The sequence below is a fragment of the Cyanistes caeruleus genome, chromosome 13, assembly GCF_971803275.1.
Source record: "Cyanistes caeruleus chromosome 13, bCyaCae1.hap1.1, whole genome shotgun sequence".
Lineage (NCBI taxonomy): Eukaryota > Metazoa > Chordata > Aves > Passeriformes > Paridae > Cyanistes > Cyanistes caeruleus.
This window is the reverse complement of record NC_141713.1, coordinates 19,836,861-19,864,029: the sequence shown is the minus strand read 5'-3', so window position 1 is coordinate 19,864,029 and position 27,169 is coordinate 19,836,861. Positions and strand designations below refer to the sequence as shown.

At 54.1% G+C, this 27,169-nt stretch overlaps 2 protein-coding genes across 5 annotated transcripts in view; one reads left to right on the top strand and one right to left on the bottom strand.

Moving 5' to 3' along the window:
• Window positions 1-56: 56 nt before the first annotated feature.
• OAZ2 (ornithine decarboxylase antizyme 2) lies at window positions 57-12,630 on the top strand. Its single transcript, XM_086848544.1, is given in 6 exon segments — window positions 57-181; window positions 3,391-3,466; window positions 3,468-3,548; window positions 8,129-8,304; window positions 10,129-10,214; window positions 11,875-12,630. Coding segments are annotated over 6 exon segments (573 nt in total). The 5' UTR covers window positions 57-161; the 3' UTR covers window positions 12,009-12,630.
• A 2,220-nt stretch (window positions 12,631-14,850) lies between these two features.
• ZNF609 (zinc finger protein 609) overlaps window positions 14,851-27,169 on the bottom strand; it is a 62,738-nt gene continuing 50,419 nt past the window's right edge. For 3 of the 4 annotated variants that reach the window (XM_086848532.1, XM_086848533.1, XM_086848535.1), the window contains 6 exons: window positions 21,082-21,169; window positions 18,365-20,720; window positions 17,573-17,939; window positions 17,246-17,421; window positions 16,543-16,759; window positions 14,851-16,423 (listed from right to left, as the gene is read on the bottom strand). In XM_086848532.1, the coding sequence (XP_086704658.1) occupies window positions 16,350-16,423; window positions 16,543-16,759; window positions 17,246-17,421; window positions 17,573-17,939; window positions 18,365-20,720; window positions 21,082-21,169 (3,278 nt within the window). In that variant the 3' untranslated portion in view covers window positions 14,851-16,349. The remainder of the gene's footprint in view (window positions 16,424-16,542; window positions 16,760-17,245; window positions 17,422-17,572; window positions 17,940-18,364; window positions 20,721-21,081; window positions 21,170-27,169) is intronic. The other variant, XM_086848534.1, reaches the window with a different exon arrangement.

Sequence of the window (27,169 nt, the reverse complement as noted above, 5' to 3'; positions counted from 1 at the left end):
CGGGGCCGCGCTCGGGCCCGCGCGGCTCGGGGGCGGGGCCGCGCTCGGGCCCGCGGGGTCAGTCGGAGCGCGGCGCCGAGCGGAGCGGAGCGGAGCGGAGGCGGGGCACAGCCGGGCACCAGCGCCAGCAGCGACCGCGGCCGCACCGGAGGGAGCGCACGATGATAAACACCCAGGACAGGTGTGCAGCGCGCTCCCCTCGCCCTCCCTCGCTCCTCAGCGCGGTCGGCGGCGGCGGCGGCGGGCGGGCCCGGGGCGCGGGCGGGCGCTGAGGCCGCGGGGAGGCCGCGGGGAGGCCGCGGGACGTGGGGAGGCCGCTCCGCTTTTCCCCGCTTAAGATCCCTATCGAGGCGTTGCTTCCCCCGGGAGGAACCTCCCGGGGATGGGTCTGGGCTCGCCAGGGCCTGAGCACCTCTCGCTGAGCTGCCCTCGCTGCGGCGGGGTCCGAGCGCTCCCTCCCCGCGCCCCCCACACCTCCCTGTGCCTGGAGGAAGGTGGCTTTTCCAGGCAGGCTGGGTGTCAGCAGGCACGAACTTACAGGATCTGTGTGTTTTTCTCAGCTGACCGATTCATCTTGTGTGTCTGTTCCTTGTTTAGAGTCCCCAGGGTGTCATTTCCTGCGCCTCTGTCGCCGGTAAGAGCCCAGAGGATGCGCATGAAGCAGCCCTGGTTCTTGTCCGTTGCCTGTGTGGGAGATGGTTAAGCTGTGCTGTGCTGACCAGATGGTTATTTACAATTTACTCCTCAAATCGGGCTCCTGGATATGTGTCTAGCAATAATAATAATTGTTGTTGTTATTAGTCGTAGTAGTGGTATTAGTATTCGAGTGCAGCTGCATCTCCAGAGCCTGTTTTGGGAAGGGGCAGAAAGGAAAACAAACAAAACAGTCATTTCTCCAACGTCAGGGGAACTTTGTGGAGCCTTCCATCTGGTCTAAGCGTTCAAAACAAATCAAACCCCCAAAAGAAGGAAATGGGTCGATTTCAGCCCCTGATATGCTGGTGGTGGTCTCAGCCTGGCTGTGTGTGCCAGGGCTGCCTAGGAGCAGCGGTGATGGGGCTCTGAAGTTGCTGAACTGCCCTTTGCACTTCCCAGGGACAGGGCACGGGCTTGGGATCGCTGGGAGCTTAGCGAGTTAAAATTACACCCGCGGGATGGGAGCTTAGTAACATCGACTTTCAGCTCCCCTTTCGGGCAGGGCACAGATGAGCAGCTTGTACTGAGGAGTTTCTCCACTGAAGGGTCTTGGTGATCTAAATGCGTCTTAATTTCAGCCAAGCTGCAGGAAAGCAGCTTCTCCGAGGAGGACAGACGTCAGAAGGGAGCACAAGCCTAACTTTTAAGCTATAGACAGGCCTCAGGGAGAGTTGCCTGAGGATGGATGAAGGAATCAGATGTGTTTGAGTGTTTGCATGAATTTCTGCCCAGAGAGCTGAAGCACAGCTGGAGAAAGCAAAAGCAAAAGCCCTTTCAATCTGTGCCCCACACAAACTCTCTTCCCTAAGAGTGCTGCTCTCAGAACCCTAATCCTGGGGGGGAAAGTGGAGGTCTGCAGATCTGGGCCAGGGATGTGCAGGCAGCAGCTGAAGGGGGCTGGTGTTTTGACTTTTGGCATGTGCCAGAGGAAGTGAGACCGGGAAGTGTCTTTGGCTGCTTTGCGTGAAAACTGCCTCTCTGTTTTAATTATTTTTATTTTTTTTTCCCACAACTCTACTTCATTATCCAGTTTCTCGATGCCTTGGCCGCAAGTTGGAATGAGCTATCAATAGTACATTGTTGGCTGGAGGGTAGAGGGAGGAGGGAAGGGAATAACAAAGCTGCCAACAGCTTTCGGGGGTGGGGACGGCACAAAGTGCTTTGTCATCCTCTCGACATCCACTACTACTGAACACACACTGGCCCATTGATAGCCCCAGGCACACCAGGGAGCACAGAACACCCTGCTTTGCTCCCAGACATCTCCTGGTGTAATTAAACTGCCTTTTCTCTGAGAGGTGTCTGCTCTAGCACATGGGAATGCTGCCCCAGAGCCTTGTCTAGCGAACCTGGGGGAGGGAATGTGTGGAGGAAGAATATTAAGTGTTTCCTGTAGAAAGATGGTTTTGGTGGTAGGTGGTAAGCAGAGATCCGTGGTGAATTCTGCCTCGTACATTTGTGAGTTATGTTTTTGGCACTTGGAAATGCCAAATTTTAGTAGCTTGTTTGCAGCTGGCACAGGCAAGTTACAAGGCCAGGTTGGATGGGGCTTGGAGCAACCTGGTGTAGTGGAAGGTGTCCCTGCCTGTGGCAGGGGGTGGAACTGGATGGGCTTTAAGGTCCCTCCCAGCCCAAACCAATCTGATTCCACATTTCTAGGCATCTCAGGTGGTTTTGGCAGTGCAGCTCTGTACTTGATGTCTGGATACTTAAGCCTGTCTGCCTTGTGGAGAGGGATTAGAGTGGAAAAACACTGGATTGGGAACAGCTTCAAGTGAGAAGTTTCAGGACAGACAGTGGTTGTCAGAACAGCTGCAGAATTTATCCACTTTAGCTTCATTCCTCACTCCATGCTCATGAAAACCCTCCCTCGCTGTGTTGTTTTGGTGGTGCTTCCTTAGCTTTGTGCTGGTGTGTTTCATAATGGGAGCACTGGAGAAGGACTGTTTTCCCTGCATGGCTTTTGCAGGCCGTAGTAGAGGAACATTGCTGGGCCTCAGCACAGAGCTTTTGTGGTGCTGAGAGAGGAACCAAGGCTCCAAAAGTAAAATAGTTTGCTTTGATGAGCTTCTTAAAAGCTGGAGCAGGCATTAAAAGCCTGTGTCCAAAGCAATTCTGGAAGACCATGTGTAGGGCTTCCAAACAAACTTGGAAACTGCAAGGGAAATGTGTTTTCTTGCTGTTCAAAGTATCTCTGTGGGGTGAACTAGTAATTTTTAGGGTTGGGGTGGAGGATGCTTGCATGGCACTTCATGTGTGTGTGAAAATGTTGCCGTGGACATTGTGGAGCCTATTGAAGAACCAGCCCTTTCACTTCTCCTGGCTTTGAAAATATGAAACTTAAACCTTCTCCTCCTGGGCCCTGTTGATCTATTTGTAGATATTTGTCTCTAGAAAATGTGTGCTCATCTGGTCATGTGTTCCCAGCCATCTGCTCCTGGCAGCCTTCCAGGCCTCCCTTATTAGCATGAGGTTGCTCAGCATTCTCTCTGGGTTCCTGGCTCTAGCCCCTCCTGAAATCCTAACAAAACACACTGGGTTCTGGTGCCGCTGGGGTAGCGGGTGGTTTCAGTGTGGACATCTGGGTGCTGTGGAGGTGCAAGGATACGAATGATTTGGGGATTTGAGAAGCTGGAGCCTCCGAAATGTGATCCCTGCTAATGTAACATGGTGTTCCCTCTCTTTCTCTTGCAGTAGTATTTTACCTTTGAGTAACTGTCCCCAGCTGCAGTGCTGCAGGCACATCGTTCCAGGGCCTCTGTGGTGCTCCTGATGCCCCTCACCCACTGTCGAAGATCCCCGGTGGGCGAGGGGGTGGCAGGGATCCTTCTCTTTCAGCTCTGATATATAAGGTGAGAAAGATTTAACATCTAAACACTGACCTGTACCTGTGTCACAACCATGTTCAGTTCCTCTCACAGTCTGATGGGAATAAATGCAAAGAACTCCAAAATAATAAGTGGGAGAACAGGTAATTTTTCAGGAACTGAGCTGCAGACAGGTCTCTCCTGCTTAAATATCACCTGTTTATTAAGAAATGAGAGACCATTGGGCAGTGGATCATTCACTGGCCTGTTCCCAGGGGCCTGCTGCAGCTATTGTACATGGAGCCTGCATTATCAAAACGTGAAAGGGCTTCTGAAATGTCTGGCAGAGACAGGAAGCGAGAAGCTGAAAGGTGAAATGCAGCAAGGGAGGGGTTGATAAGCTCCTTCCTGCACCCTGGTCCTGAAGGTGAAGCTGTCAGGGCCTGGGAGCTGCCTGGACCGAGGCGCAGATGGGAGAGGCAGCCATCCAGCTCCCAGACAAGGCTGTTTCTAGAACATGAGCACAGGCAGGGGAGATCAGGAAGGGTTTGTGTCTGCAGACTTGCAGCCGTCTCATTTTGTATTCCTCTTCATTCTATGGGACCTTTCCTTTCGAATGAGGGGACCTGGCTGCTCCTGGCATTTGTGTGACTTGGCTCACATCTGTCTCCTTTCTGGGACAAGCTCTTCCATTTAGATGAGGCAGAGTGAATTTATGCTCACCTTGCAAATTTGGCTGTTGAGCCAGGGGTGTTGTCATAGGTGTTAGACCTGATTTTTAATTAACCTGTGGGCGGCACACAGACATTACCTGATGGAAAGATACAGACCCTTTTGGGCCACAGCTCCCAGAGTCTCCTCTTGGAGTTTCTGAGAGAATCACAGACCTCGTGGTTGATTTCAGAATTTCCTTTGGTGAGTTTTCAGCACTTTCCTCACCTGCTTCCCTTGCAAAATGTCGACCTCTGAGCCTCCAGGGACAAGGTCCCATCAGTTTAATGCCCGAGGTAAATTGTCACAGATGTTTGGGGGGTACAGACTCCAGAGAAGCAGCACAATGAGCTTCCTAACACAGAAAGAAGGTACAAAAATAGCTTCAAGAGGGCTCAGGACAAGTAATGAATCCCCTCTGGGTGGGAAATGGGACCCCGCAGCTGGAACTCCCGCCAGCCAGCTTTTCCAAGCTTTGTCTGTGCACCAGGCAAGGCCCAAAGGCAAAAAATGGGCTCAGCATGGAGGAGGAAGGTGGGATCAAATCATGATTTGGAGACTTTGGAGTGTTTAATTACAGTACAACCCTAAACTTGCACAGATTTTGGCAGTGGTGTGTATGTCATCCAGATAGCTGCATCCCAGCAATATGGATCCAGGAATTCCTCCTGGATTTACTGCTTGACAAAACTAGCAGAATTGGTCAGAAAATCAGCCCCTGCTGTAACAAAGAATCATGGAATAGTTTGGGTTGGAAAAACTATCTAAGGTCATTGAGTCCAACTGTTCTGTCTGTACTGCCCATGTTCACCACTAACCCATGTCCCCAAGTGCCAAACCCACAGGGCTTTTAAACCCCTCCAGTGATGGTGACTCTACTTCTCTGAGCAGCCTCTGCCAGGGCTGGACAGTCCTTTCGGTGAAAACATTTTCCCTAATATCCAGCCTCCTCTGGCCTGGCAATGGTTGAGGTAATATCCTCTCATCCCATCCCTTATTCCCTGGGAGCAGAGCACGACTCCCACCTGGCTGCACTCTCCTGTCCAGGAGCTGTAGAGAGCAAGGAGGTCCCCCATGAACCTTCTTTTCTCCAGGCTGATCTCCCCCAGCTGCTCCTCATCACGCTTGCGCTCTAGTCCCTTCCCCAGCTCTCTTCCCTTCTCTGGACATGTTCCAACCCCTCAATGTCTGTCTTGGAACGAGGTGCCCAGAACTGATCCCAGGATCTGAGGTGTGTCAGACCTTGGAGTGGTTACAGGGTTCTGTCTGCCCCCTTGGTCACCTGCTCAGTCTGCTGAGTCAGTGCTGTAGTTAGAGCAGCTGAGCTTTTCAGCCAGCAACCACCAGCATGACCTGGAAAGGCATCTGGATCCAAAAGCTTTAGTCCTTTTCCAGCTGTATCAGCTGTCCAAGGGATGACCTTTCTGAACACACTTGCCTCTGCTGCCTCTGCCGGTGCACACAGCACTGGGATACATCACTGCTATAAACTGGGGCTCCCTATGAGTGTTGGCATTTTTGTCTTAAGAGACTTAAAGCTCAGCCCTCCATCCAGAGAGCTCTTCTGGAGGTTGGAACGCCAAGAAGTCCGGAGTGGGTGCTGTGCAGCCAAGGTGTGCCCTGGCTGGCAGACTTGGCCAGGAGGCTGCAGGTGTAGCCCATGCCAGCAGCCGGTGCTTCCACAGCTCTCTCCAGCCACTTGGCTGGGGTGGATCACAACATCCTTCCTTCTCACCCTGCCAACACACCAGGGCCTCCCCCTGTCCTTCCCAGGACATCTGAGGAGCAGAGCAGGACTGGAAAATCTTGTCCTCAATGAATGGGAACCAAGTGGAAGTTGGTCCTTGAGGCTTTCTGTTGCTGAAATTGAGCTGGAGGGCTGGGGAGCCAGGGTTTGGGCAGCTGGGTAAAATTCAATCTGGTGGCAGGGGGTTTTGTCCACAGGAACATGGCAGGGGGATTTTGTGTGGGGATTTTTCCAGGGTGAACTAAAACTGAGTGCTTGTTGTGTAAACAGGATTTTGCTTTGAGCAGCTTCCAAAGAATTATGGGCTGCTGTTGCTGCTTCACAGAAGCAGCCCACAGGGCCTTTCTCTTCCCTAGCATCTCTGTTTGGATAACTGGAAGTAAAGTGGCAGCTTCCCCAGCCAGGCTGTGTAAAGGTAATTCCCACTGAACCAGGGGAACTGGTTCTGCTGATCCCTGCAGCCGTGCTGCCTTTGTCACAGTGATGTTTCAGTGGAACAGCCTCACTGGGTTTAGAGCACTGGACATAACTTCTGGTGCCAGGTTCTGAACCAAATAGCTCAGAATGCATTTCCCTTCCTGTGGCAGTGCCATACTTCCCACTCAAAGGCACACCTCCCATGTGTGTGTGTCAATCCCAGCCTGCTTTCCTTGCCTTCTTCACCCAGTCTTAGTTTTGTGAGCATGGGAAAAGTATGATATGTGAGCTTTTCTGGAGAGAAGGATGTTTTCTGGAACAGAAACACTTTCTGCACTAAAACAACTGTAAAGGGTCCTGTAAAGTCATTGCTGAAGGATATGCATGTAAGCCCCCTGGATTTGTGTTTTTTAAGAACCTCTGTATTCAGCCCTGCCTCTCTCTGCTGGCTCCATCACAACCACAGCTTGACCTCACTAGAGCAGCTCTCGGTGCATTTCTTGATGCACTCAGACTTCTTTCAAACTCGATGAATAAACTTTTTTTCCTACAGGATATTTATTCTGGTGAAGTGTAAACTTGTTTTTCAGCTGAGCTTTGTGGGCTTTCAATGAAAAGCTTCCTCTGCTCAGCTTTGGAGGCCAAGCAGCTCCCAATTTGGACATGGTGTTACTTTGTCACCAGTGTGAGTGTCCTTGGAGGTTTCTCTGTCATACAGTAGTCAAACCAAGGACATCTGTTTTAAGACAGGAGGTAATAGGAATTAAAGCACTGGGACAGTGGCTTGAGAAGCCTGTAAGGGCTCCTAAGGAGCTGCTGAATTAATAGCCCTGTTAAAATAAAATATCTGGAGGCTGGACAATGATCCAGTGAAGTGAACCACTGCCCACCCACCTGCTGAGGAGGGAGGGACACATGGCTCTCCAGGTGCTCTCATGACCTCAGAGCTGTGCAGGTGCCTGTGGGGGACAGGGACACACCAGCTGTCACCAAGCTCAGGGGACAGTTCAGTTTCACTACAGTAACAGTATTAACTTGGGGCTCTTTGCACTGAAACATGGAAATCATTTCTGGGCAAGCCAAGTGCCTGCAGGAACTGTCTGAGGGAATGGAGCTGTAACCACTGAATTTCTAGGAACTGCTGAGCTGATCCCAAGTAATCTGCATGCTTGGCATCCTCATGAGGCAGGACTGGGGAAGGACGTGTGTGTTTGTGGTCTCTGGAGAAGACCTCCTCACAAGCTTCAGATCCGCTCTGGAATTTCCCTGTGCTCTGTGTTTTCCTCCCTTTCACCAGGAGGCAAACCATTGGCTATAAAATCTGGGAAAGCAATTTGTGGTCACTCCTGGAACAGAAAGTGGGTCCTTCTGGGAGAGGCACCGAAACTGGTTGGGTTGTGGCAGCAGAAGCTCTGTGTTGGGTGTTGAGTCCAGTTGTGTTCTTGGAAGGGCAGTTCTTGAAGCACCACCAGATGTGGCTGGAGCCTGCATACACTCCTGGAGGAAGTGGAGTCTTCCACTCAAGAAATTCAATATTATGTCAATATGTAAAACTACATTCCCTCAGCAGGAAAACATGGCTAGAAATCACTCTGAGGGCTGAGAACTGTGTGATGTGTCCCTGAGCCAGAAAAAGAGGAAGGGAAAAGTATAATCCTCTTCTCAGTAAAACCCTAAGACTATTTCTTTGCATTTGCTTTTTCCAGTTGTCCCCTGACTGTTCAGGACTTTACATTTTTCATTTTTCCAGGATGAGAAGATCACTGTTAGCCAAGATGTCTCAGTGCATGAAGGGAAGCCTCACATTGTCCACTTCCAGTACAAGGTCACAGAGGTGAAGACCTCCTCCTGGGATGCAGTGCTCTCAAACCAGAGCCTCTTTGTGGAAATCCCTGATGGATTATTAGCTGATGGAAGCAAAGAAGGGTAAGTTCTGGATCCCAAAGGTGCAGCCATGGCTCCTGGCAGGACTTTGCTTACGTGGGTGATTGTGGATGGACACCCCATCCCTGGAAGTGTTCCAGGCCAGGCTGGATGGCACTTGGAGCAACGTGGTCTAGTGGAAAGTCTCCCTGCCCATGGCAGGAGTTGGAACGAGATGAGTTTTATGGTCCCTTCCAAACCAAACCAAACCATACCATCCTGGGATTCCATGCTGTGGGGAAAATGGGCTGTGCCATGGCAGCTCTGCTTGTGGTTTGTGCACATTCTGCTCCCTTGTCTGCAGAGTACCCCATAGGAATATTTTCCCCCCAGTGATATTCCAGATGAGTCACCATTTTTTGAGTTCCAACACTAAAGAAAAACAAGCAATAAATGAGCAGAGTGAATTTTTGTATACTTTGGTATGGAAAGCCAACAAGATTTTCTCTGCTATTTTATTATTTTTTAATTTTATTTTTCCGCTGGCCACTTGGCAAGCCTATCTTGGCAGATTTTCCTCTCTTTCAGGGAAAAAAACAGCCCTCCATCCTATTGATGCTCTCCTCATCAGTAGGTGGATCTGCTTTTGGAGCGCTGCCGCTCTGGCGCTGGGCTCTGCCAGGAGCTCGGATTTTTCTCTTGGCAGAATCCGGTCATGTTTTGTCCAGACAGCTCTGCTATGGGAAGTTTGTGTAAACGCAGCTTCCAGAGCATCTCCTTCCTGCCAAGTGCTGTGCCAGAGGTCTTTGCTGCAGTGGAGATGTGGCTTTGCTGGATTCTGCAATCAACTCCTCCTAAATCTCCAAGTAGGCTTCATCCCTCAGTGACACGAGCTAATTAAGGAAAAACCCATCGCCGGGCACCTTCAGGAAGTGGCAGTGTTGTTGCTGTCTCACACTTGTCTCATTTGACTCTGAGTCCAGATAAACGTTTGTGTAGTTTCTCCAGTTGGCCCATAAATCTCTGGGCTCCCCCTGGAATGGGTCCTTCTGGGAGGGGATTTATTTGCCAGTGTCATTGTGACTTAAAGCGCAATTTTGTCAGGTTATTTTTAGCTGGGTGAAACAGCCGAGGAGAGGCCAGAGGCCATAATTACAGTAGTTAATTAACATATTAACAGAACCTTTGCAAATTTAATCTGCTGCGCTGTGCTGACAGCTGGTTACTGAGATGGAGAGCCAAGGCCTGTTTGTCACTGCTCTGGCAGCGCCAGCGGTTGCAAGTGAGAGCAGCTGATCCGTGTGCCACCCTGGAGGCTCGCAGAGGGGTTACTGCAGCACCACTTCCATCAAGAGGTGGCAGAAATAATCCAGCTGGAAAGGCAGGAAGCGAGGATTGGGGGGCAGCAGCTGTGCCATGCAGCCGATGCGCCTGGAAAATGGCTCTGCCTCTGCACACGTTCTCTGGGGATGGTTTGTTCTCCTTTTCTGCCTGCCATGAGCTCGGTTCTGGGCGCTTCTCCTTCCCAAAAAGCACAGAGCTCCCAGATCCCCCATGTGCATTGCCAGGGAATGCAGACTGGCCCAGGAGCAGCTGCAATATTCCACTTCCTGCCTATGAAGGCTTTGGTCCCAAAGCACCACGGGTGGGGAGGGTGGTTGTGGCTGTGAGGACGGGAACTGATCGGGACTCGGAGCAAGCACAGCTCTTGAATCTGCAGGGCAGGAAGCCCATTGTTTCAGCACCCATTGTTTGCTGGAAGGGGGCTGTAAACAATCTTTGTGTCCGAAAACATCCAAACAGTTGATAATTCAATAATGCTCAGAGGCTTCCTCAGGACAGGACTTCCCAGAGCTGATGTCCTTTTGTCTTCCCCCTCCTTGGCAGGTTGTCAGCACTGCTGGAGTTTGCTGAAGAAAAAATGAAAGTCAACTACGTCTTCATCTGCTTCAGGAAAAGCAGAGAGGATCGAGGTGAGGGGCTGACGCATGCTCGGGTTTGCTCCTGACATCTCACACGGTGCTGTTGAAGCTGTAAAGAAACTTGGTCATCCCAGGGCAAGACCCACGGGACCCTCCTGGTGCAGGGATTGTTACGTGCATAATTCTTAGGGGAATAGTTTTGTGTGGAGGAAACCAGCTCTTTTTGGAGGGTAAGGGCAAGGAAGTGTTGTGGTTTCTCCAGCAGATCTGGATAGGGCTTGGAACAACTTACTCTAGTGAAAGTTGTCCTGGCCCATGGCAGTGGGGTAGAATTCAATGAGCTTTAAGGTCCCTTCCAGCCCAAACCAATCTGGGATTCCATTCATCTGTTTTGCTGTCCTGCCATTAAATACTCTGGTGCAAAAAGCTGCTCCTGAATTATTTGGGATGATTTTCTCATCCAGTGGCAGTTAATATTCCCTCTTTGGTGAGCAGTGAAGTCTCTGTTTGGCACCAGGCTGTTGTGACATGGAAGGTGAAACCAGGGAGGAGTTATTAGATGGAAAACAAGCACTTCGAGCCTGTTGCCCCGAAATTCACCAGCTTTTTAAAGATCTCCTGGCACTTCTGTCCTTTCCGGGCTTACAGGTAATCCTGGCCCTGGCTGGAGATGCTTATGGCTTTGGGGACAGCGTTAGTATCTAAAGATAGAAGTGCTGGATGAGGGATTACAGCCTGGGGGGCTGGGAGCATGTCACTCTAAATCCCACCAGAGTCCGGCTGTATCCGAGCGAGTAATTCCAACCCCAGCTCTAATTTTACTCCGCAGCTTTGTGAGCTGTCCCGGCTTCTCCGAAACGAAGGGCCTTAGTAAAGCTGAGCTGAGCCCAGGAAGATGTCATCATCCCTTATTACCATGCCAGGAATAATTTCCAGATCAAGTCCTGACTGTTATGTCACCACCAGCACCGGTTGCGTGGGTGGCCCCCACGGAGGCTGGGAACAGCCAAGGCCAGGGGTTGTTTGTAGGAGTTCTGGAAACCTGGGTCCTTGTCTATGCAGCTTAAATTCAGTGCTGCCGGGAAGTATCTTCAGGAGCTCCTCTGCATGGTCACTCCCACACAGTGTGCTGGAGCTGATTGCCCGAGGGTGCCATAAGGCGAGGGTCACAGGGCAGCCATTGCTTCAGTGACTGCCACAGAACCGTCTGTCTGGGCTGGCCCCGTGCTCAATTCCCACATGTGGCTTTCCTCAGGTCCCACCCCGACCTGTGCAGAGCTGTCTGGTGTTTCCACTGAGCTCCAGCACCTCCTTGTGGAGACAGCAAATGTCTGCCTTGTCCCTGAGCAGATTCCTCTTGGCTGCTGTCTGTCCTCTCGGTGCTCAAGGGTGCTAGGGCAGGACAGAACCTATGGGATGGCCACATGCATCCTAGGAAAGCAGGGATGTGCAGCTGGTGCAGGCCAACCACTGCTGTTTCTCACAGGAGATAGAAGAAACATGAGGACAAAGCTGCACAGCTGAAATCCCTTCACACTTAGGAGCAGCTGTGATGAGCACAGGAAGAGCCCTGCTGGAGAGGGCTGTGCTTGTCTGCACAGTAAGCTCTGGATGCACTCAAAGAAGTGTCCCACACACTTAAGACTGATGGCTCAAGGGAGAGGTAAAGAGGATTATTCCTGCTGGTAACAGATCTCCTTCTCTTTGGTAGCTCCGCTCCTGAAGACGTTCAGCTTCTTGGGCTTTGAGATCGTGCGGCCTGGCCATCCCGCTGTCCCGTCACGGCCGGACGTGATGTTCATGGTGTACCCCCTGGATCAGAGCTCTTCCTCCGATGAAGAGTAGCTGCAGAGAGGAACTCCAGTGGGACCCTAACATGCTGCTGGAGGGGAGAGAGGACCACCTCCTTTCCTGAGGAGATGGAAGCAGAGCTTCTGTTGGACTGCAAGCACATTTCTCATTGTTAGATTGGGCTGTGTATCCCCAGAGTTGACTCGCATTGAAACATGTTGCCTAGAGAACTATCTATCACATATGTAATCATCACTAGGAAAAGGAAGATGTTTATGAACTGGCATAGGAGCCCTTCCCATGCAGCTGCACGGTGTGGGAGCCCCAGGGTCGGTACCACCTTCGGGACTCCTCTGACCCCCCATTGGTGCCTCCTGCCCGCCCCGCGTGGGCTCAGCTGGGACACGACCCATTCATTTCCCACTCAAGACCTTAAAAACAGCCTGGCTTGGTGTGGGGCATGTGCAGGAGATGCTCAAGTTTATCCTTTAACACTACATTAAACCCCCATGCATCTTCACTCCAATGCTGGTTTAACTGGTCTAACCTGTTTTTTCCCCCTTTTTTTTGAAACTTCTTTCTCTTCCAGCTTTTGTTTTACGCAGTCTTAACCCTGTTCCATGTTCCCACGACACTATCACGGCATTCAATAAAAGGGGCATTCAGATGAACTTCACACACCTGGGGCTGCTTATTTGGGAGGAGCAGTCATGCACCGTGATGCTTGGGATGGTCCAAAGAGCCAAGAAAAGCTCCTGCCTTTACCCTCCACCCCTGGATGGCTCTGCAGCAACCCCAAGCCCTCACCTCTGCTCCTGTTCGTCTTCCCACAGGGATGAGCTCAAAGTTTGGGATGCCACCAAGGGCTGTATCCAAACCAAAGGCTTGTTGGGGGCAGGTGCTGGGACGCTCTCCCCATCCAGGAGCTTTACCAGGAAGGGGCCATGGTGCCAGCAGTAGGTCATGGATCAGCCCAGCCCTTTCCTGTGCCAGAGGAGCTGCCCTGTCCCTGTACCGTGGTACTATACCCCAGCTGACAGGCCCCAGGGCCATGCCCTCAGCTCTTCCTGGCCTGGCTCCTTCTTGTGGGACTGTTCCTGTTGTGCTCTTGCCCTTTGATAGATGATTCTGTGGGAAGCTGGACCCGAGCCACTCCTTATCCACCATGGTAAGTGTTTGGTTTGAGAGGGATGGGGCCGAGATACTAGTGTGTGTGAATAAATCATCATAAATTTGGGTCTCTTTTGCCCTCCTTCAACTGCATGAAATCAAGAGGGAAAGGAGTTCTGCTTCCTGCAGCAGTGCATTAGACCCTCTATCAGTTTAAAATCAAATAGGCTGTCCTCTGAAAGAGGAGTCCTGGAGAATGGGTGTTCCCTGGCTAAGGTTGAGTGCAGGGTGCAGTTTTATCCCTTGTAGCTGGAGCTGCCCTGACTCAGGCCTGAGACTGGCAGGTGCTCCCTGGGTGTCCTTGCATGTGCCAGTGGCAGCTGCCACACCATGGTGCCCCAGGCTGGCACATCCCACCTGATGGGATGGGAACCACTTTGCTCCCTCCTTCTTAGTGGTAAAACAGACTAGTAAAGTGTAGGATTCTGGTCACAGGAACTGGAGTGAGGCTGATCTGAGCTCTTTATTGTGCTGGAGATACGAGGCTGTGCCACTGCGTGTGCTTCTCTGACAATTTCAAATCCTCTCCTGCCCTGCCTCAAGTAAAGGAGGGAAAATGTGGATTTCTCACATCACCAATTGCCTTCCAAAACACCCTCTAAAAAACCTGGAAGGTGCCTCCCACATGGATCACTTCCATGGCAGAGGTGGAGAAGCCAAACCTGGCCTTGTGACCGCCCCCATGGGTCCAGCACCTCCTCTAGCCTGGGGCCATGGTGCAGGCAGGGCCTTGGTGCCCAGGGGTTCAAGGCAGAAGCCTTGGGTCACTGAGATGCCTGAGATGGGGAAACCCCCTCTCCCACCCCCAGAAGTAACTGGCCACAGTTTTTGGGGATAAAGGACCAGACCTGGGGGAACAGGAAGAAAAAGCCACCCTCACAGGTTTGTGATTGTCTCTTAAAAAGATTTATTCTCCCTCCTTGCCTGAATGTACAAAGGCAAGAAGAGTACAGTTTGTATATATATATATTTATATATATATATATAAAAAAACAAGGAACTCGGTAATAATGTACACTTTACAGAAGGGCAGAGTCAGGAAGACTGAAATGAAACCCAACACAGCAACGCCAATGGAAACAAGCTATAAACACGAACGGTCTGACACCGGGGCTGGGGGTGGCCCCATGGGCAACAGCTGGCCCAGAGAACCCAGGAAACGTCAAACCTCAAACCTATTCTGCATAAACTGTTGTTTCATTTAACACCTAAAGGGAGACTCAACTGGGACCCAACTGGGAAGGTGGGGAGCAGCCCCCCGACCCCCTCCGACTGCCAGCAAAGCCCCAACACCCCCAGGCACTTCCTCTGCGCCGCTGGAGCCACTGTGGGCCCCGACCGTGCTGGGAGCCCGGCTGTGCCGGGCCGGCCGAGGCTGGAGGTAGGAGCAGCCAGCGGGACACTCCTCCAGGGCTGGGATGGGGGCTCTCCAAAGGACCCAGACCCCACCAGCCCCTGGTCCCACAGCTGCAGGTGGCTCTGTGCGGGTGCGGGGAGGGTCCGTCAAGCCACCCTGTCCCTGCGGAGCGTGCCGGGCCACACGGCCCCGTCTCCTTCCAAACACAACAAAGAGTGGAAGAAAAATGAGTCAAACAACAAGAGCAGGCTGGGGCCACTGTGCTGCAGGCACCTGAACCAGGGCCAAGAGCAGCCAGTGCTCCTTTCCAACTGGGTACAGTGGGATGGGGAAGAAACGGGGAAAGAAAACAAAACCCAAAACAACAGCTTTCAAACAATTGCTTTTTACAGTATGTACAGAGCCCAGCAGGCAGAGCATCCCCTTACAGCGGCCCTCGGGGCTGGGTGCAACACGGACACACAACTGAGACCGACTGCCCCCATGTCCCCGGCCGGGCAGCACAAGAGGCGCGGGACAAGCAGGGGCGGCCCGGCCGCTGCGGGGCCGAGGCAGAGTGTCGGCCCGGGGAGAGCCACTCTGGGGCTGGGGGCAGAGGACCAGAAAGCCCCTGTCCTCAGAGCTGGGGAGCAGCTAGGAGTGGGGACCATCTTCCTCCAGGACCTGGTGCCCCCAGCCCTGGCACGAGGCTGGAGCAGGGACCAGCGGGGCCCCACGTGCCTCTGGCAGAACCTAAGTGTGCTTGTTTCTTGCTGCACCCTGCCTGCGGCCTGGGGAAGCCGCCCAAAAAGCAAAAGGTGGATGAAAAGGCGAGCAGCCCCCCACAGCAGGACGTGCTGCCCCATGGTTTGGGGGACACTTGCCATCAGAGTGGGGCAGAGGAAAGGCTGGGATTTGCAGAGTTGCAGCTCAGAAACAAAAGCAAAAGCCACGGGCAGGAGCTTCAGGCAGGTCTGGACCGTGCACTGCCTGGGGGGCCTGGCAGCCTGTGGGGTGACTGACAGCCCCCACCTCTGTACCCTGCCACCCCTAGCCCCATGGAGCCCCAGCCCCCAAGGGCAGAGGCTGCTTTGCTGGGGCCAAGAGCTTCCCCAGCCCCACTCTGGCCATTGGCCACATGCTGGTGGCTCCTGCCCACAGGCACCACTGTGCTGCGGATGCTGTGGGGTGCAGGACCAGATGAGAGGCTGGGAGAGCCCCACAGCTGCCTCCAGCCAGGCTGCCAACCACCAGCCCGCTGACACCCGCCAAGGCTCTGTGAGCCAGTCCTTCCTTCCCTCCTTCCTTTCCTGAGACTGTGGCCACATGGCAGGCTCGGTCCCACGTTCCAAGTCCCTGCCTGCCCCCAGTCTGTTCGTGAAGCAGCAGCTCACAGAGACACGGCAGGGTCCCAAATTCATCGAGAAACCTCAGTGCTTCTGTTTCCTCTTCATATGCACCAGGCAGGTGTGTCGCCTCCACCCTGAGTGCTGGTGCTCAGTAGAATAAATACATCCGCAGGTACCAGCTCACCCACTCGCCAAAGAGGGGTGGGGTGGGGAGTCAGTGTGTGTCCGACGAGGGGAGAAGACAGAGTCCACCTCGGACCACGGCAGGAACGTCAAGCAGTACAATTAACACCATTCAACTGATGTCTAAAGGAGTCTCCAGCACTTCTCCATGTGAGCCAGTCACACGTCTCGTATAGCCCAGGCATCCTGGTGGGTCACATCCTGCCATGACCCAAGGGCAGGTGAGCTCCCTTGAGCCCCAGTGCCACGGGCAAACCCTAAACCCTCGAGGGCATCCCGTGAGAGCCCATCCCGGCCTCCTCCGGCCCGGCCCGGCTGCCCGCGTGGAGGTGCGGCAGGAGCGGAGCCTTACCGTTCTCACCTCCGGGGAGGTGGGTATAGGGAGGGAGCGGAGCCTTGCTGGCTGGCAACGATGGCTGTGGAGGAGAGACCTGGGGGGAAGAAGAGGTGTCAGGAGCCGCTAGACAGGGCCGGGCACCTCGGAGACGGTCTGAGGGTCCCGTGGCCCAAGGGCAGGTGCAGCTCCAGCCCAGCCCAGCCCCACGCTCACCTGTTGCATAGGGCAGGTTGTACTGTGCTGGCAGCAGCGAGTACCCGAGGTGGTGGTGGTGGTGATGGGTCGAGAGCAGGCGCTGGGAGGGCGACGTGCGGGGCCGGTCGCCGCTCCTCTCCCCCGCACCCGCTCCCCCAACGCTGCTGCAGCTCCCGCTGCCCCCCACCACCCCACAGCCACTGCGGTCCCGCTCCTGAGACGTCTTCTCACTTATCTGGAGAGGAGAAAGCAGACACATGCTAAGGGACATGACCGGCGGCCCCGGGCACGTATTGGGATATTCCCTCTGCCCAAAAGGTTCCCATGATGCTGATGGGAAGTGGGGTGGGATGGCCAAAAGCCATGTGGAGGACACAGGGCCTGTTTGAGGACAATTCTTTCCTGTGCCCAAGCTCTGTCCCCCAGCTTAGCCCAGGAGGAGCCATGGGATGGAGACAGCTCCCACATCCCCCCTGCCAGCTCCAGGGCTGAGGACAAGTGTCACCTGATTGCTGCAGGGCCCAGAGAAGCCCCAGCACTGGGGCACAGGATTGGAAGGTCCATCCCAAAGGATCTGTAATGTTGGAATCCATGGCTGCAGGTCTCCCACAGCAGCAGAAACAGCAAAACCACACGGCAAGTGGAGCTGCTCCCACCTCCTTACAGGATCCAGGGACTATCCCACAGAGCCGGGCCAAGCCAGCACTCTGCTGATCCTCACCGTGGGTGATTTGCTCTTGTAGTGGCTGGCATGCTGCTGCAGGATGTCCAGGGCCTTGGACTCCGAGCTGGATTTACAGCTCACGCTGGGGCTGGCTCGGGACTTGTCACTGTCATCGCTGCCAGACGCCTTGCTCCCGTACGGAGAGAAGGAATAGCTGGAGGGTAGGTATGATCCTGGGGGGAGAAGAGCAGTCAGGGCACCAGGAGCAGCACAGTGGGAGCATGTAGCTCTGTATGTGTGTGAGAGGATGTCCCACAGCCACCCCCCACACTGAGAGCAGGGACAGCTGGGAATGGACAGCCCTTGAAGCCCCTGGCTCCCTACCTGGGTAATTCTGCATCATAACGGTGGGCATGGCACGGTAGCTGGGGTGGTTGGGGTCATACGACTGGCTGTAGGAGTAGCCGTGCATGTACGGGATGTAAGACTGATGCTGCGTGAGGGGTGAGGACACAGGGACGTGGACACTGGGCCTGGGGTCCTTCCCCACCATACGAGCCTCCTCGGTGGGGGTCAGCTTGCACTCGGAGCTGGTGCTCTCCTTTCCGTCCTCCTTGGACAAGGCTTCTTTACTTCGATTTCTTTCTTCCTTCAACTTTCGGTCCCTCTCCTCTTTCCACCGCTCATCCTCTGTCTTGATGTCCGAGTACTTTGCCGGGTACACGTAGGTCCACATCCGGGGCTCAGCTTCCTGCAAGAACAGCCAGCTGTCAGAACAGCTGCCTCCCCCTGGTCCTGCCTGTCCCAAAACCAGCCTGCGTTTGGAGGAGACTGGCAAACCCCACTGCCCTTCTCTGGGCTCTCCTTGGCCCATCCACGACCTCTGCTTCCCTCAAGAACAGCCAACCACCCGAGTAGCTGCCTCCCCACGGCCCCACCTGTCCCAAATCCAGGTTGGGTTTGGAGGAGATCAACAAACCCCACCCCCCTTCCCCGGGCTCTCTGTAGCTCATCCATGGCCTCACAGCCTCACCCTTTTCCTGGCCCCAAGGGTGGAGTCCCACCACAAGCAGAGGACAACGTGTTCTCTGAGGTGATGGCCCCAGCAAAACCCAGTGAGCAGCTTCCTCCAGGAGCAAACCCAAAGCTGGGCTGGCAGACAGGGTATAGCATTACCTGTCTGTACCAGAGAACAGGGTCCACTTCTGCTTGCCGGCCACACTCGGAGCCAGTCTTCGTCTCAGCCGTCTCCTTCCCTAGGTGACCAGCTTCACTCAGCTTCACTTTGAGCCCCTCGGCAACCTGGCCGCTGGACAGCTTGGACGAGTCCTCCAGCTTGGGGATGATGACGGATTTGGCCATATCAGGACCTCCCTGCTCCTTGGGCTTGCTCAGCCCTGACTTGACGAGGTCTGTGAGGCTCGGGGCTTTGGTCAGTGTTGGGGGCATGGGTGGCTTCTGCTTCCATTCCTCTTTGAGTGCTGCCTCCTTCTCTTTCAAGCCCAGCTCCGCCTTTTTCTCCAGCCCTCGCTGCTGCTGCTGCTCCAGGCTCTGCCGCTGCTTCTGCTGCTCCTCGTACTGCTGGCGGTAGGCAGGGTTGGTGCTCAGCAGATGAGCGTGGTAGCCCTGCTCGCTGTAGCCATAGGGCGGCACGTAGGCGTACTGGTTATAGTAGAGGGATTGCATGTACATGTTGGGGCGCTGCTGGATGACCGAGGGCTGCTGGCTGGAGCCACTGCTGAGCTCTGCCTTCTTCTCTTCACAGCCTTCACTCTTCACCTTCACCTCCGGGTTCTCCTGCTCCTCGTCCTTCTTCAGCTTCAAGGTCTGTGTCTCGGCCGCAGACTGCCCACTGGGGTTCAGGGGGCCTGGGCTAGCCTGGGGGTAGCCAGGGGAATAGTAGGTTTCAAAGCCTTGGTAGAAGGGAGACTCCTTGCTCTGCGGTTGTGGAGGGAAAAGAGCTTTTTTGGCACCTTCCTTGACCAACTGCTCTGGATCCTTTGCCTTCATGTTCTCCAGCTTGCCCTCCCCATCCTCCCCAGCATCGGAGATGTCCGAGTAGGCCGGGCTGTTGGTCTTCACCGAGTTGGCCTCTGCCCCATTCTGGGTGACAACGTGCAGTGGGGTCAGGGGCTGAGCTGTGTTGGTGTTCTCCAGCCTGCTGGCCCCACCGATGGAGGGACTGGGGGCATTGTCAGTGAAGCTGTAGATCTTATCCGCCTCGGCCTTGATGCTGGCGAGCCGGCTCTGGTGGGGGTCAGACGAACCGTTCAGCAGCCCCTCGCCTTTCATCCCCAGCTCGCTGGATTCCCCCCGGAAAGGGCTCTTACCTTCCTCTGCTCTGTAGGCTTTGCCAGGAGTCAAAGGGTTTTCCACCTCTTTAGGGTCCTTCTTCTTCTTGTCTTTCTTCTTCTTTTCCTTGGAAGGGGTGAGGGCAGGGTTGACAGCAAAGGGCTCTCCCATCACTGTTGGCTTGGGCTGGATGGGTTTGAGCTGGGGGCTGTTGGGCATGGTCTGGACCACAGTTGTGGTGAGGCCACCGGAGGAGCCGGGGCTGGCTGTGGTGAGCGTGGCAGTCTGGAAGGTGTAAATTGGCTGCGGGGGGATGGCTGGTGCAATGGGTCTGGCTGACTTCAAGCTTTTGGAAGGAATCTTCTCCTGTTTAGCACCAGAGGCCTTCTTTGACTTGTCCTTATCAATGCATCGCTTCTCCAGCGAGTCAAAGTCATCGTTACTCGTCTCATCGGCCACCGAAGGACCATCCTCAGAGCCATCATTGGACAGAGCACCCAGGTCTGTGTCCCCTTCCCCACCCACCTTCTTCTTGCAGGGGACCTTGGTGCTGAACTTGCTGGATGGGGAGGGGCTGTGGGGCTCCATCAAGCGCACCTTGGGGGTGGCGGAGCGAGCAGGTGAGAGGGAGCCTTTCTGTGTCCCGGCAGCACCATTGCAGCTCCCGAGGTCGGCGTGCAGGGAGGGCTCCTCGCCATACTCGCTGTCCACATCGGCCTCCAGCTTGCTATCATCATCCGTGTGTGCATGGGCCTGGTGGTACTTCAGCCCGTTGATATGCTTGTACTTCTTGTTACAGTTGGGGTGGGGACAGTCGATGAGGATGGGAGAGGGGCAGCTGCGCTCCAGGATAGCTGGCTCCACTTTGACCGCGGCAGGTGGCACCGTGGCCGAGCCCATTGAGTTTGTGCGGATGCGCTTGCTGCCCTTGGAGTCCTCCGAGCTGGAGTTCAGATCCATGTCGGAGAGAGGTTTGCTCTTCCGCTTGGTGACAGAGGAGGGACTGGCCTTAACATCCTCGGCGGTGCCACCAGGCGGGGTGCGGTGGTCTGAGGAGTTCTGGCTGCCCCGGCGCCCCTTGCTGTTGGCTCCCGCCCGGGTCTTGCTGCTGCTGCTGCTCCCCTTGCTGTCCGAGGCAGCGGCCGCCTCGTTGACCGGCGTGTTGCTGTTGGGGCGCACGCGCTTGCCCCTGCCCCGGCCGTTACGCATCTCCAGGTCACTGGTGGGAGAGTCACAGAACCTGCAGGGAGGAGGACACAGAGGTTTCAACAGAGAGGTGGCTGTGCTGGGCTGTGCTGTCCCCAAGGCACGGTGGGGACCCCCTTACTCCCCTCACTACCAATCCCATAGACTTCTCCCCTCACTGACCAATAAAGAGGAAACCAGAGAGGTCCCTTGGGATGTGCTAAACCATCTCCAGTCCCAGGACAAGGCACGTGTGACTGCAGGGGCAAAGAGCCACGGGAGCAGTTGGGTTGGGCAGGGAGGAGATGCCAACCTCTGTGGCAGCAGGGCAGATTGTCCCAGGTGCCTTGGGGGTCATACAGGGCCAGATCTGCCCACAGCGCTAGGAGCCCCCCCAGAGCCCCCCAGCCACTTACCGGGGCGGTGCCCAGTCATGCTGTGTGCAGTCCAGCAGCGTCCCCACGTACGTCTTGTTCCTCCAGGTGACGTTGACCACCAGCATCCCTGCAAGGCGAGGGGAAAGGGTCAAATGGGGCCAGGTGTGATCCCACAGTGCCAAGAACCTGCCCCTTGAGACAGGCAGGAGGAAGAGCTTAGCTCCAGGGTTGAAGTAGGGTAGACAAGGGGTCATGGGCTCTCAGAGGAGGTGAGACATTGGGCTTAAGGCTGGAGGGGCACCAAGACAGGAGCTGGAGACTCCCAGCTCATCCCTTCCCTTGGCATGTCCCACCTAACCCCTCTTCTAGTTCCCTGCTTTCATGGGAATTTAAAACCCAGTGAACTACAAAAGGGCTGTGGGATTTCAGGGGGGACCTGAAGATCCACATTGGATCCATGTGTGCTCAGGTAGGGGAGGGAATGATCTCCAGAAAGAAAGAACTGGGAAGACCTCGGGGGAAATGCAGAAAGCCCCTAGCAAGGCTGTGGACCCCGAAGTGGAGCTGCAGACCGCCCAGCAGGGCTATGTACCAACATGGCCATGAACCTCATGACCCTCCAGAAAAAGCTGCTACTGCCACTAGATGGCAAGCTGAGCCCAGCATTCCTGCTCAGGTGACTGTCCCTGGCAGGAAAACCCAATCCTGGCAGAGTAACCCTCCGTTCCCCTGGGGCACTTTGCATCAGCCCCTCCAGGGGCATCCTTCTGCCCTGCATTTTCATCTGGAGAACCACCCATGGGGCCACATCCTCCCATCACACAGCAAAGTCACCGGGCATTTAGAAAACCTTGGTGTTTCAGCTTTTCCACACTAATTCAGAAGAGGAACTGCCTGGCTCACACCCACACCACAAGGACCCTCAGCACCTCTTCTGGGAGGCAGAGAGGTCCTCCACAGTACCCCTCAGCACTGTGGTGTCTCCCCCTTGCCAGGATCACTCTGGTTTCTGTATAACTAGAGCAGTTGTGCCGGGTGCATTTACCCAAGCAAGGTAAAATTCAGGAACGTGTTTGCGAGGGTTGATGAGTGCAGCAAGATGTACGGCCCCGGGAGATGGATGGAGCCGAGGGAGCCCGGAGCAGCTGCGCCTGAAGCATGTTTATAAATCTCAGCCCACATCCCCCGCCGTGCTATGCCAGCGGCCAGCTGCAGGCTTTGGCAAGGATAATACATGGAGCCAAGGCTCGACACGGCCTTTTCAGAAAGAGAAATGAAATGCAGACCTTCTCTTTCTCCTTTTCCTCCTGGAAAATGTTGGGAGCAGATCATGGAAAGACATGGTGCCAGCACATGGCCAAGAGCCACAACCGGCTCATCCCAGTGAGCAGGAGACACTGGGTTCTGCCTTCAGAGGAAGGTGCTGGGGACCTGCCTTAACAAAGATGTGGCCAGGATGTGATGATGGAGACAACCTGAGGGAGAAACCAACTGCTGGGAACCCACAGCCCCACACATGGAAAGATCAGTGGGACCAGTGGGATGCTGGTTCCAGGCATCCCAAAAAGGGCACATGGAATGTGGTCTTCTGTTCTTCCTAATACAGTTTTTGGCAGGCAGGAGCCTGTCCCCCTTTCCTTAAAACCCAAAGAAGCTGCTGGCTGAATCCTGTACCCCAGCCCAGCCCCACCATTCCCATGAAACCTCTGGGGAACTGCTCTGGGATCCTCCCAGGAGCTGCCCAAGGACCTGAGAGCCACTGAGGAACAAGCAGCACTAACCCAGGCCTCCTCATCCCTCCCAGTTCCTCTGCTCTCCCTGCCAATTCAATCCCTCTGGAGCCAGAGAAGACCACATGAGCCGCTGGAAGTTAATTGCATGGCAAACCACTGGAGTCTCTCGTGCATCCCAGGGCCAGTGTGTGATATTAGAAAGGAGGTGAAGGCATTTTTCCTCCTGACCGCCACAGTCACAAGATATGAAAGAGGAAGGGGCAAAACGAGCCAGCACCATCTCTCCTTCCCTGTTGGAACAGCAGACCTCCAACACACCAGCCTATATTTAACCCGCTGCAACCAATCATACCAAATCCCCTCCTAATCCTTCAACAATAACCCAGGACAATTTAAACCCCAGGATAGATCCTAAGCAGCTTTTTTCACCCACTGTGTCCTCCTCCCACAGCAGGATGATGAGCAGGCACAGGCATGACAAGGGCAGCAGTGAGGAAGTAATGCCTTCGCATCTTCAAGAACGCAGATGCTCTTAAACAGAAGGAATCCCACTGGGTAACTCCCATCCCACTTTTCATGGGAAGGTGAATCTTAGAAGCTCTCAAGGAATGGATACCACCCAAATCTGAGTGCAAACCACTCAGCATCCTGCTCACCAAGTGCTCACATAAGAGTTGTATCCTGGCTGGAAAAAGTAAGGGTTGGTGATAGTGCAAAGTTGCCATTCAGGACGGCAGTGTATGAGAAACTCCTGGGATCATATGGGATGGAGGAAAAGGCTGCTGTGGGCACCAGGAGCCATTGTATTGGGGCACAATTCAACCCTTTTCAAAGATGAATACCCCAAGCTCAACCAAGAACATCTCCATGAATTCCTCCTCCACCTGCATCACTTCGAAATTATCTTTGTCATTTCCCCTCCAGCTGCATCGTTTTGAGGATGCTCCAGCTTTTCCATAAGCCCTGCCCACGTGCAGAGATCCTGCCTGACCTATAGTGCCCAGGCTCTGGGACACAACACCCAAAGCTGTTCATGGCCATCACTGGCTCCTGCCAGCAGATAAAGGACACCACAGGGCTGCCCAGCACAATTGTCACCTCAGCCAGTGAGGAGAGATCAGATCACTCACCAATTACCATCACAGGCAAAAGAGACTCACCCCAAATTAAACTAATTTAATTTATTGCAAATCAAATCAGAGTAGGGTAATGAGAAATAAAACCAAACTTTAAAAAACTTTCTCCTGGCTTCTTCCCAGGCTCAACTTTACTCCTGATTTCTACATCTTTGTCCCCAAACAGCACAGGGGGATGGAGAATGGGAGCTGCTTTTTCTCCCCTTCCTAAATACATTATCCTAGAGGCACTGCCCTCATTGCTGATAAACTCAGCCTTAGGTGGCCTTGTCCAACATGGGGGGAAGTTTCTGGTGTCTTCTCACAGAGAAGTCCCCTCTATCAAATCTTGACAGGTTACATGAACAGTTTCCCCAGCAGGGCCAGAGGGAGACAGGATCATCCCATCATACCATGTAGATGCTCAGATGGTGCATGACTGTCCCTGGCTATCCAACTGCTTTCCAGGGACTGCAGCACACAAAGATCGCCGCTCTGGACTCCAGGGAAGAAGACTTGGGCCTCCTCAGAGACCTGTTTGACAGAGTGCCATGGGATAGAGTGCTGGAGGGAAGTGGGACCCAAGGATGCTGGCTGGCATCCAAGGATCATCCCTGAATTCAGGAGCAATGCATCCCAACAAAGAGAAGTCAGGAGGCCTGATGGATTAACAGGGAACTCTAGGAGAAACTCAAACACACAAAGGAAGCCTGCAGTCGGGGTAGCACACAGCTGAGGGGCTCAGTTCCTTGTCTGCCTTGATCTTCCCCAGCAAGTGGCTCCATCCATGCCCCCTGAGCTGGAGGAGGCAAAGACAGGTGCTGGGAGAAGGAAACAACCACCTGTATGAGAAGTTCAAGGTGCGTAAGTCCATGAGATCCGATAAGATGTATCCGCAGTTCCCATGGGAACTGGCAGAGGAAGCATTTAAGCCACTATCCATTGTATTTGACGGGTCTTTGCTCTCACCCTCCCATCTTCTCCATTCTACCCCCATCTATTGCACTTCCCTCCTGCTCCAAGCAAGGACACGTCCACACTGGCATGTGCCAACCCTGGGCAGGCTTGTGCTCCATCATACCCTCATGAAAAGTTTGCAAAAGGACAATCTAAATGTTCAGAGTTCAGAAATCTGAGCCATGGGGAACCTGCCACTAACATCCCAGCAAGCAGCTGGAGGAAGGGATGTACAGTGTGCTGACAACCTCCAGGTGCTACCACACCACAATCCTCATAGCTCAGAGGGTTTGTGTTTGTTTTGCTGCGATCAGCACTGGTGTGGCACCATGGGGGTTGAGAAGGTGACACAGTCCAAGCCAGGTGACACCAGCTTCACCAAAGGGGATGGAGGAGACCTGGCAACTCCTGAGGCAGCGAAGAGAGCAATGCTGCCCAGTGTGATCAGATCAGTTAATAATTCCTGAAGATGAGAATTAACAGCACTAGGGGAGCTCCCAAGAGAGCTGCTCCCCACTAAGTGTCCTGGTAAAACACATCCCTGTGCAAGCCAGGCTCAGCAAAAGGACAGTGTCACCATGGTCATAGGAGAGCACCAACAACAGTGTTCACTACCAGCTAGACCAGCCCTCGGGCCAACACCAATCTGGAACGGTGGAGGAGAAGGTGGACCAAAAGCCCAGAGCCAGATGGCTGGTCGGTGGTAGGAGCCCTCTGGGATGCCTTTAGCAGGGTTCATGGACTCATGGCAGATTTTCTAGTGGGGGATGAGCATAAAGTTGGTTCAGGGACATCATCAGATTCATTGAAGCTTCATGTTCCCATCTCAGATGGACTTATCCTTCTTGTCCAACTTATCCTTCCAAGCATTGCCAGGCTTTGGCTTTAGAAGCTTTTCTCCATGATTTTGCAGCCCCACATGGAGAGGGGAAGGCCGGCCTCAGGAAGATATTAGAGTCCTTTCCAGTGCCTAAAAGGGATCTAAAAGAAGGCTGAAGAGGGACTATTTGCAAGGCCAAGAAGTGACAGGCCAAAGAGTATTTGCTTTAGCTGAAAGAGGGGGGATTTAGATGGTATATTAGGGAAAAAAATTCCTTCCTGACATGGTAGTGAGGCACTGGCACCAGTTTCCCAGAGAAGCTCTCGCTGCCCCATTCCTAAAAGTGTTCTAGGCCAATTTGGATGGGACTTGGAGCAACCTGGGCTAGTGGAAGGTGTCCCTGTCCATGGCAGGGCGTGGAATGAACTGGGCTTTAAGGTCCCTTTCAAACCAAACCATTCCTCAGTTCTGTGATTCTAAACTTGATGCAAGCCAAGAGCTGCTCCACTGCTCTGGGGTCCTTCCAAACAGTCCAGTGATGCTGCTACCTACATCCCAAGGAGCAAGGGGGAGAGAGGGATCCCTCTGGATATACTGAGCAGAGTCTCCAGATGCTGGAAGCACCTCACCTGGCTTTGCAGACATGGCCTTGCTGTAGCTTTCTCCTCTGTATCCCTTGGGCAAGGGGAGATGATTGCTGCATCCCTGAACATTTCACAAACTCCATCTTCCAGCAGCCAGATCCAGCATCGCCCTTGACTCCATCTTGGACAATGGGAAGGCAGGTGAGAGATGCCACACAAAAACCAGGGATAGCTCCCCCCTGCCTCTTCACTCAAGGACGAGAGACGTCGTGTGACCAGAGCCAAGGCATGCAGTGCACCCTAAGAGACCAACGGCACTAACAGGGCTCGCCTTTGTGCAGGACTGGATGTGAAATCCTCGCTCCCAACAGTGGCAACCATCAGCAGCTGGCAGAGAAGGATCTCTGTGTGAATTCACTGAATTACCACAGACTAAAAATATCCGGGCTGTGGGAAATCACAGGACACCTCCAAGGCATGCTCCGAAATGGTGGCTGAGGAAGCGAGAGGTAATGCAGATGGACAGGCAGACAGACGTGGAGCTCCACAGTGGGGTGAGGAGAAGGAGAAAAGAACAGCAACTGCCCCCCCATGGCAAGACCTCTCAACCAGGAATTGGCAGGGAGCGATGTTTTCCTGCTCCCTGCCTCAGGGATGCTCAGTTCATCCATCCTGGAGCAGCCACTGAGACCCTCTCCTGATTTCCACCCAGAACTACTATACAAATCCAGCTTCACCGCTGCCCAGGCGCTCTCCAGCAGCCCTGGGATTTTCAGGGAACTCTGCAGCTCCAGGGCTTTTGGCTTGAGAGAAGCCACACCAGGACAGCAGGCTGGTGGGGCTGGGGAGATGGGGCAGCCCCACAGCTGGAGGATGCCAACGCTCCTCTGTGCTGCTGTGTGTCCCAAAACCCAGCCC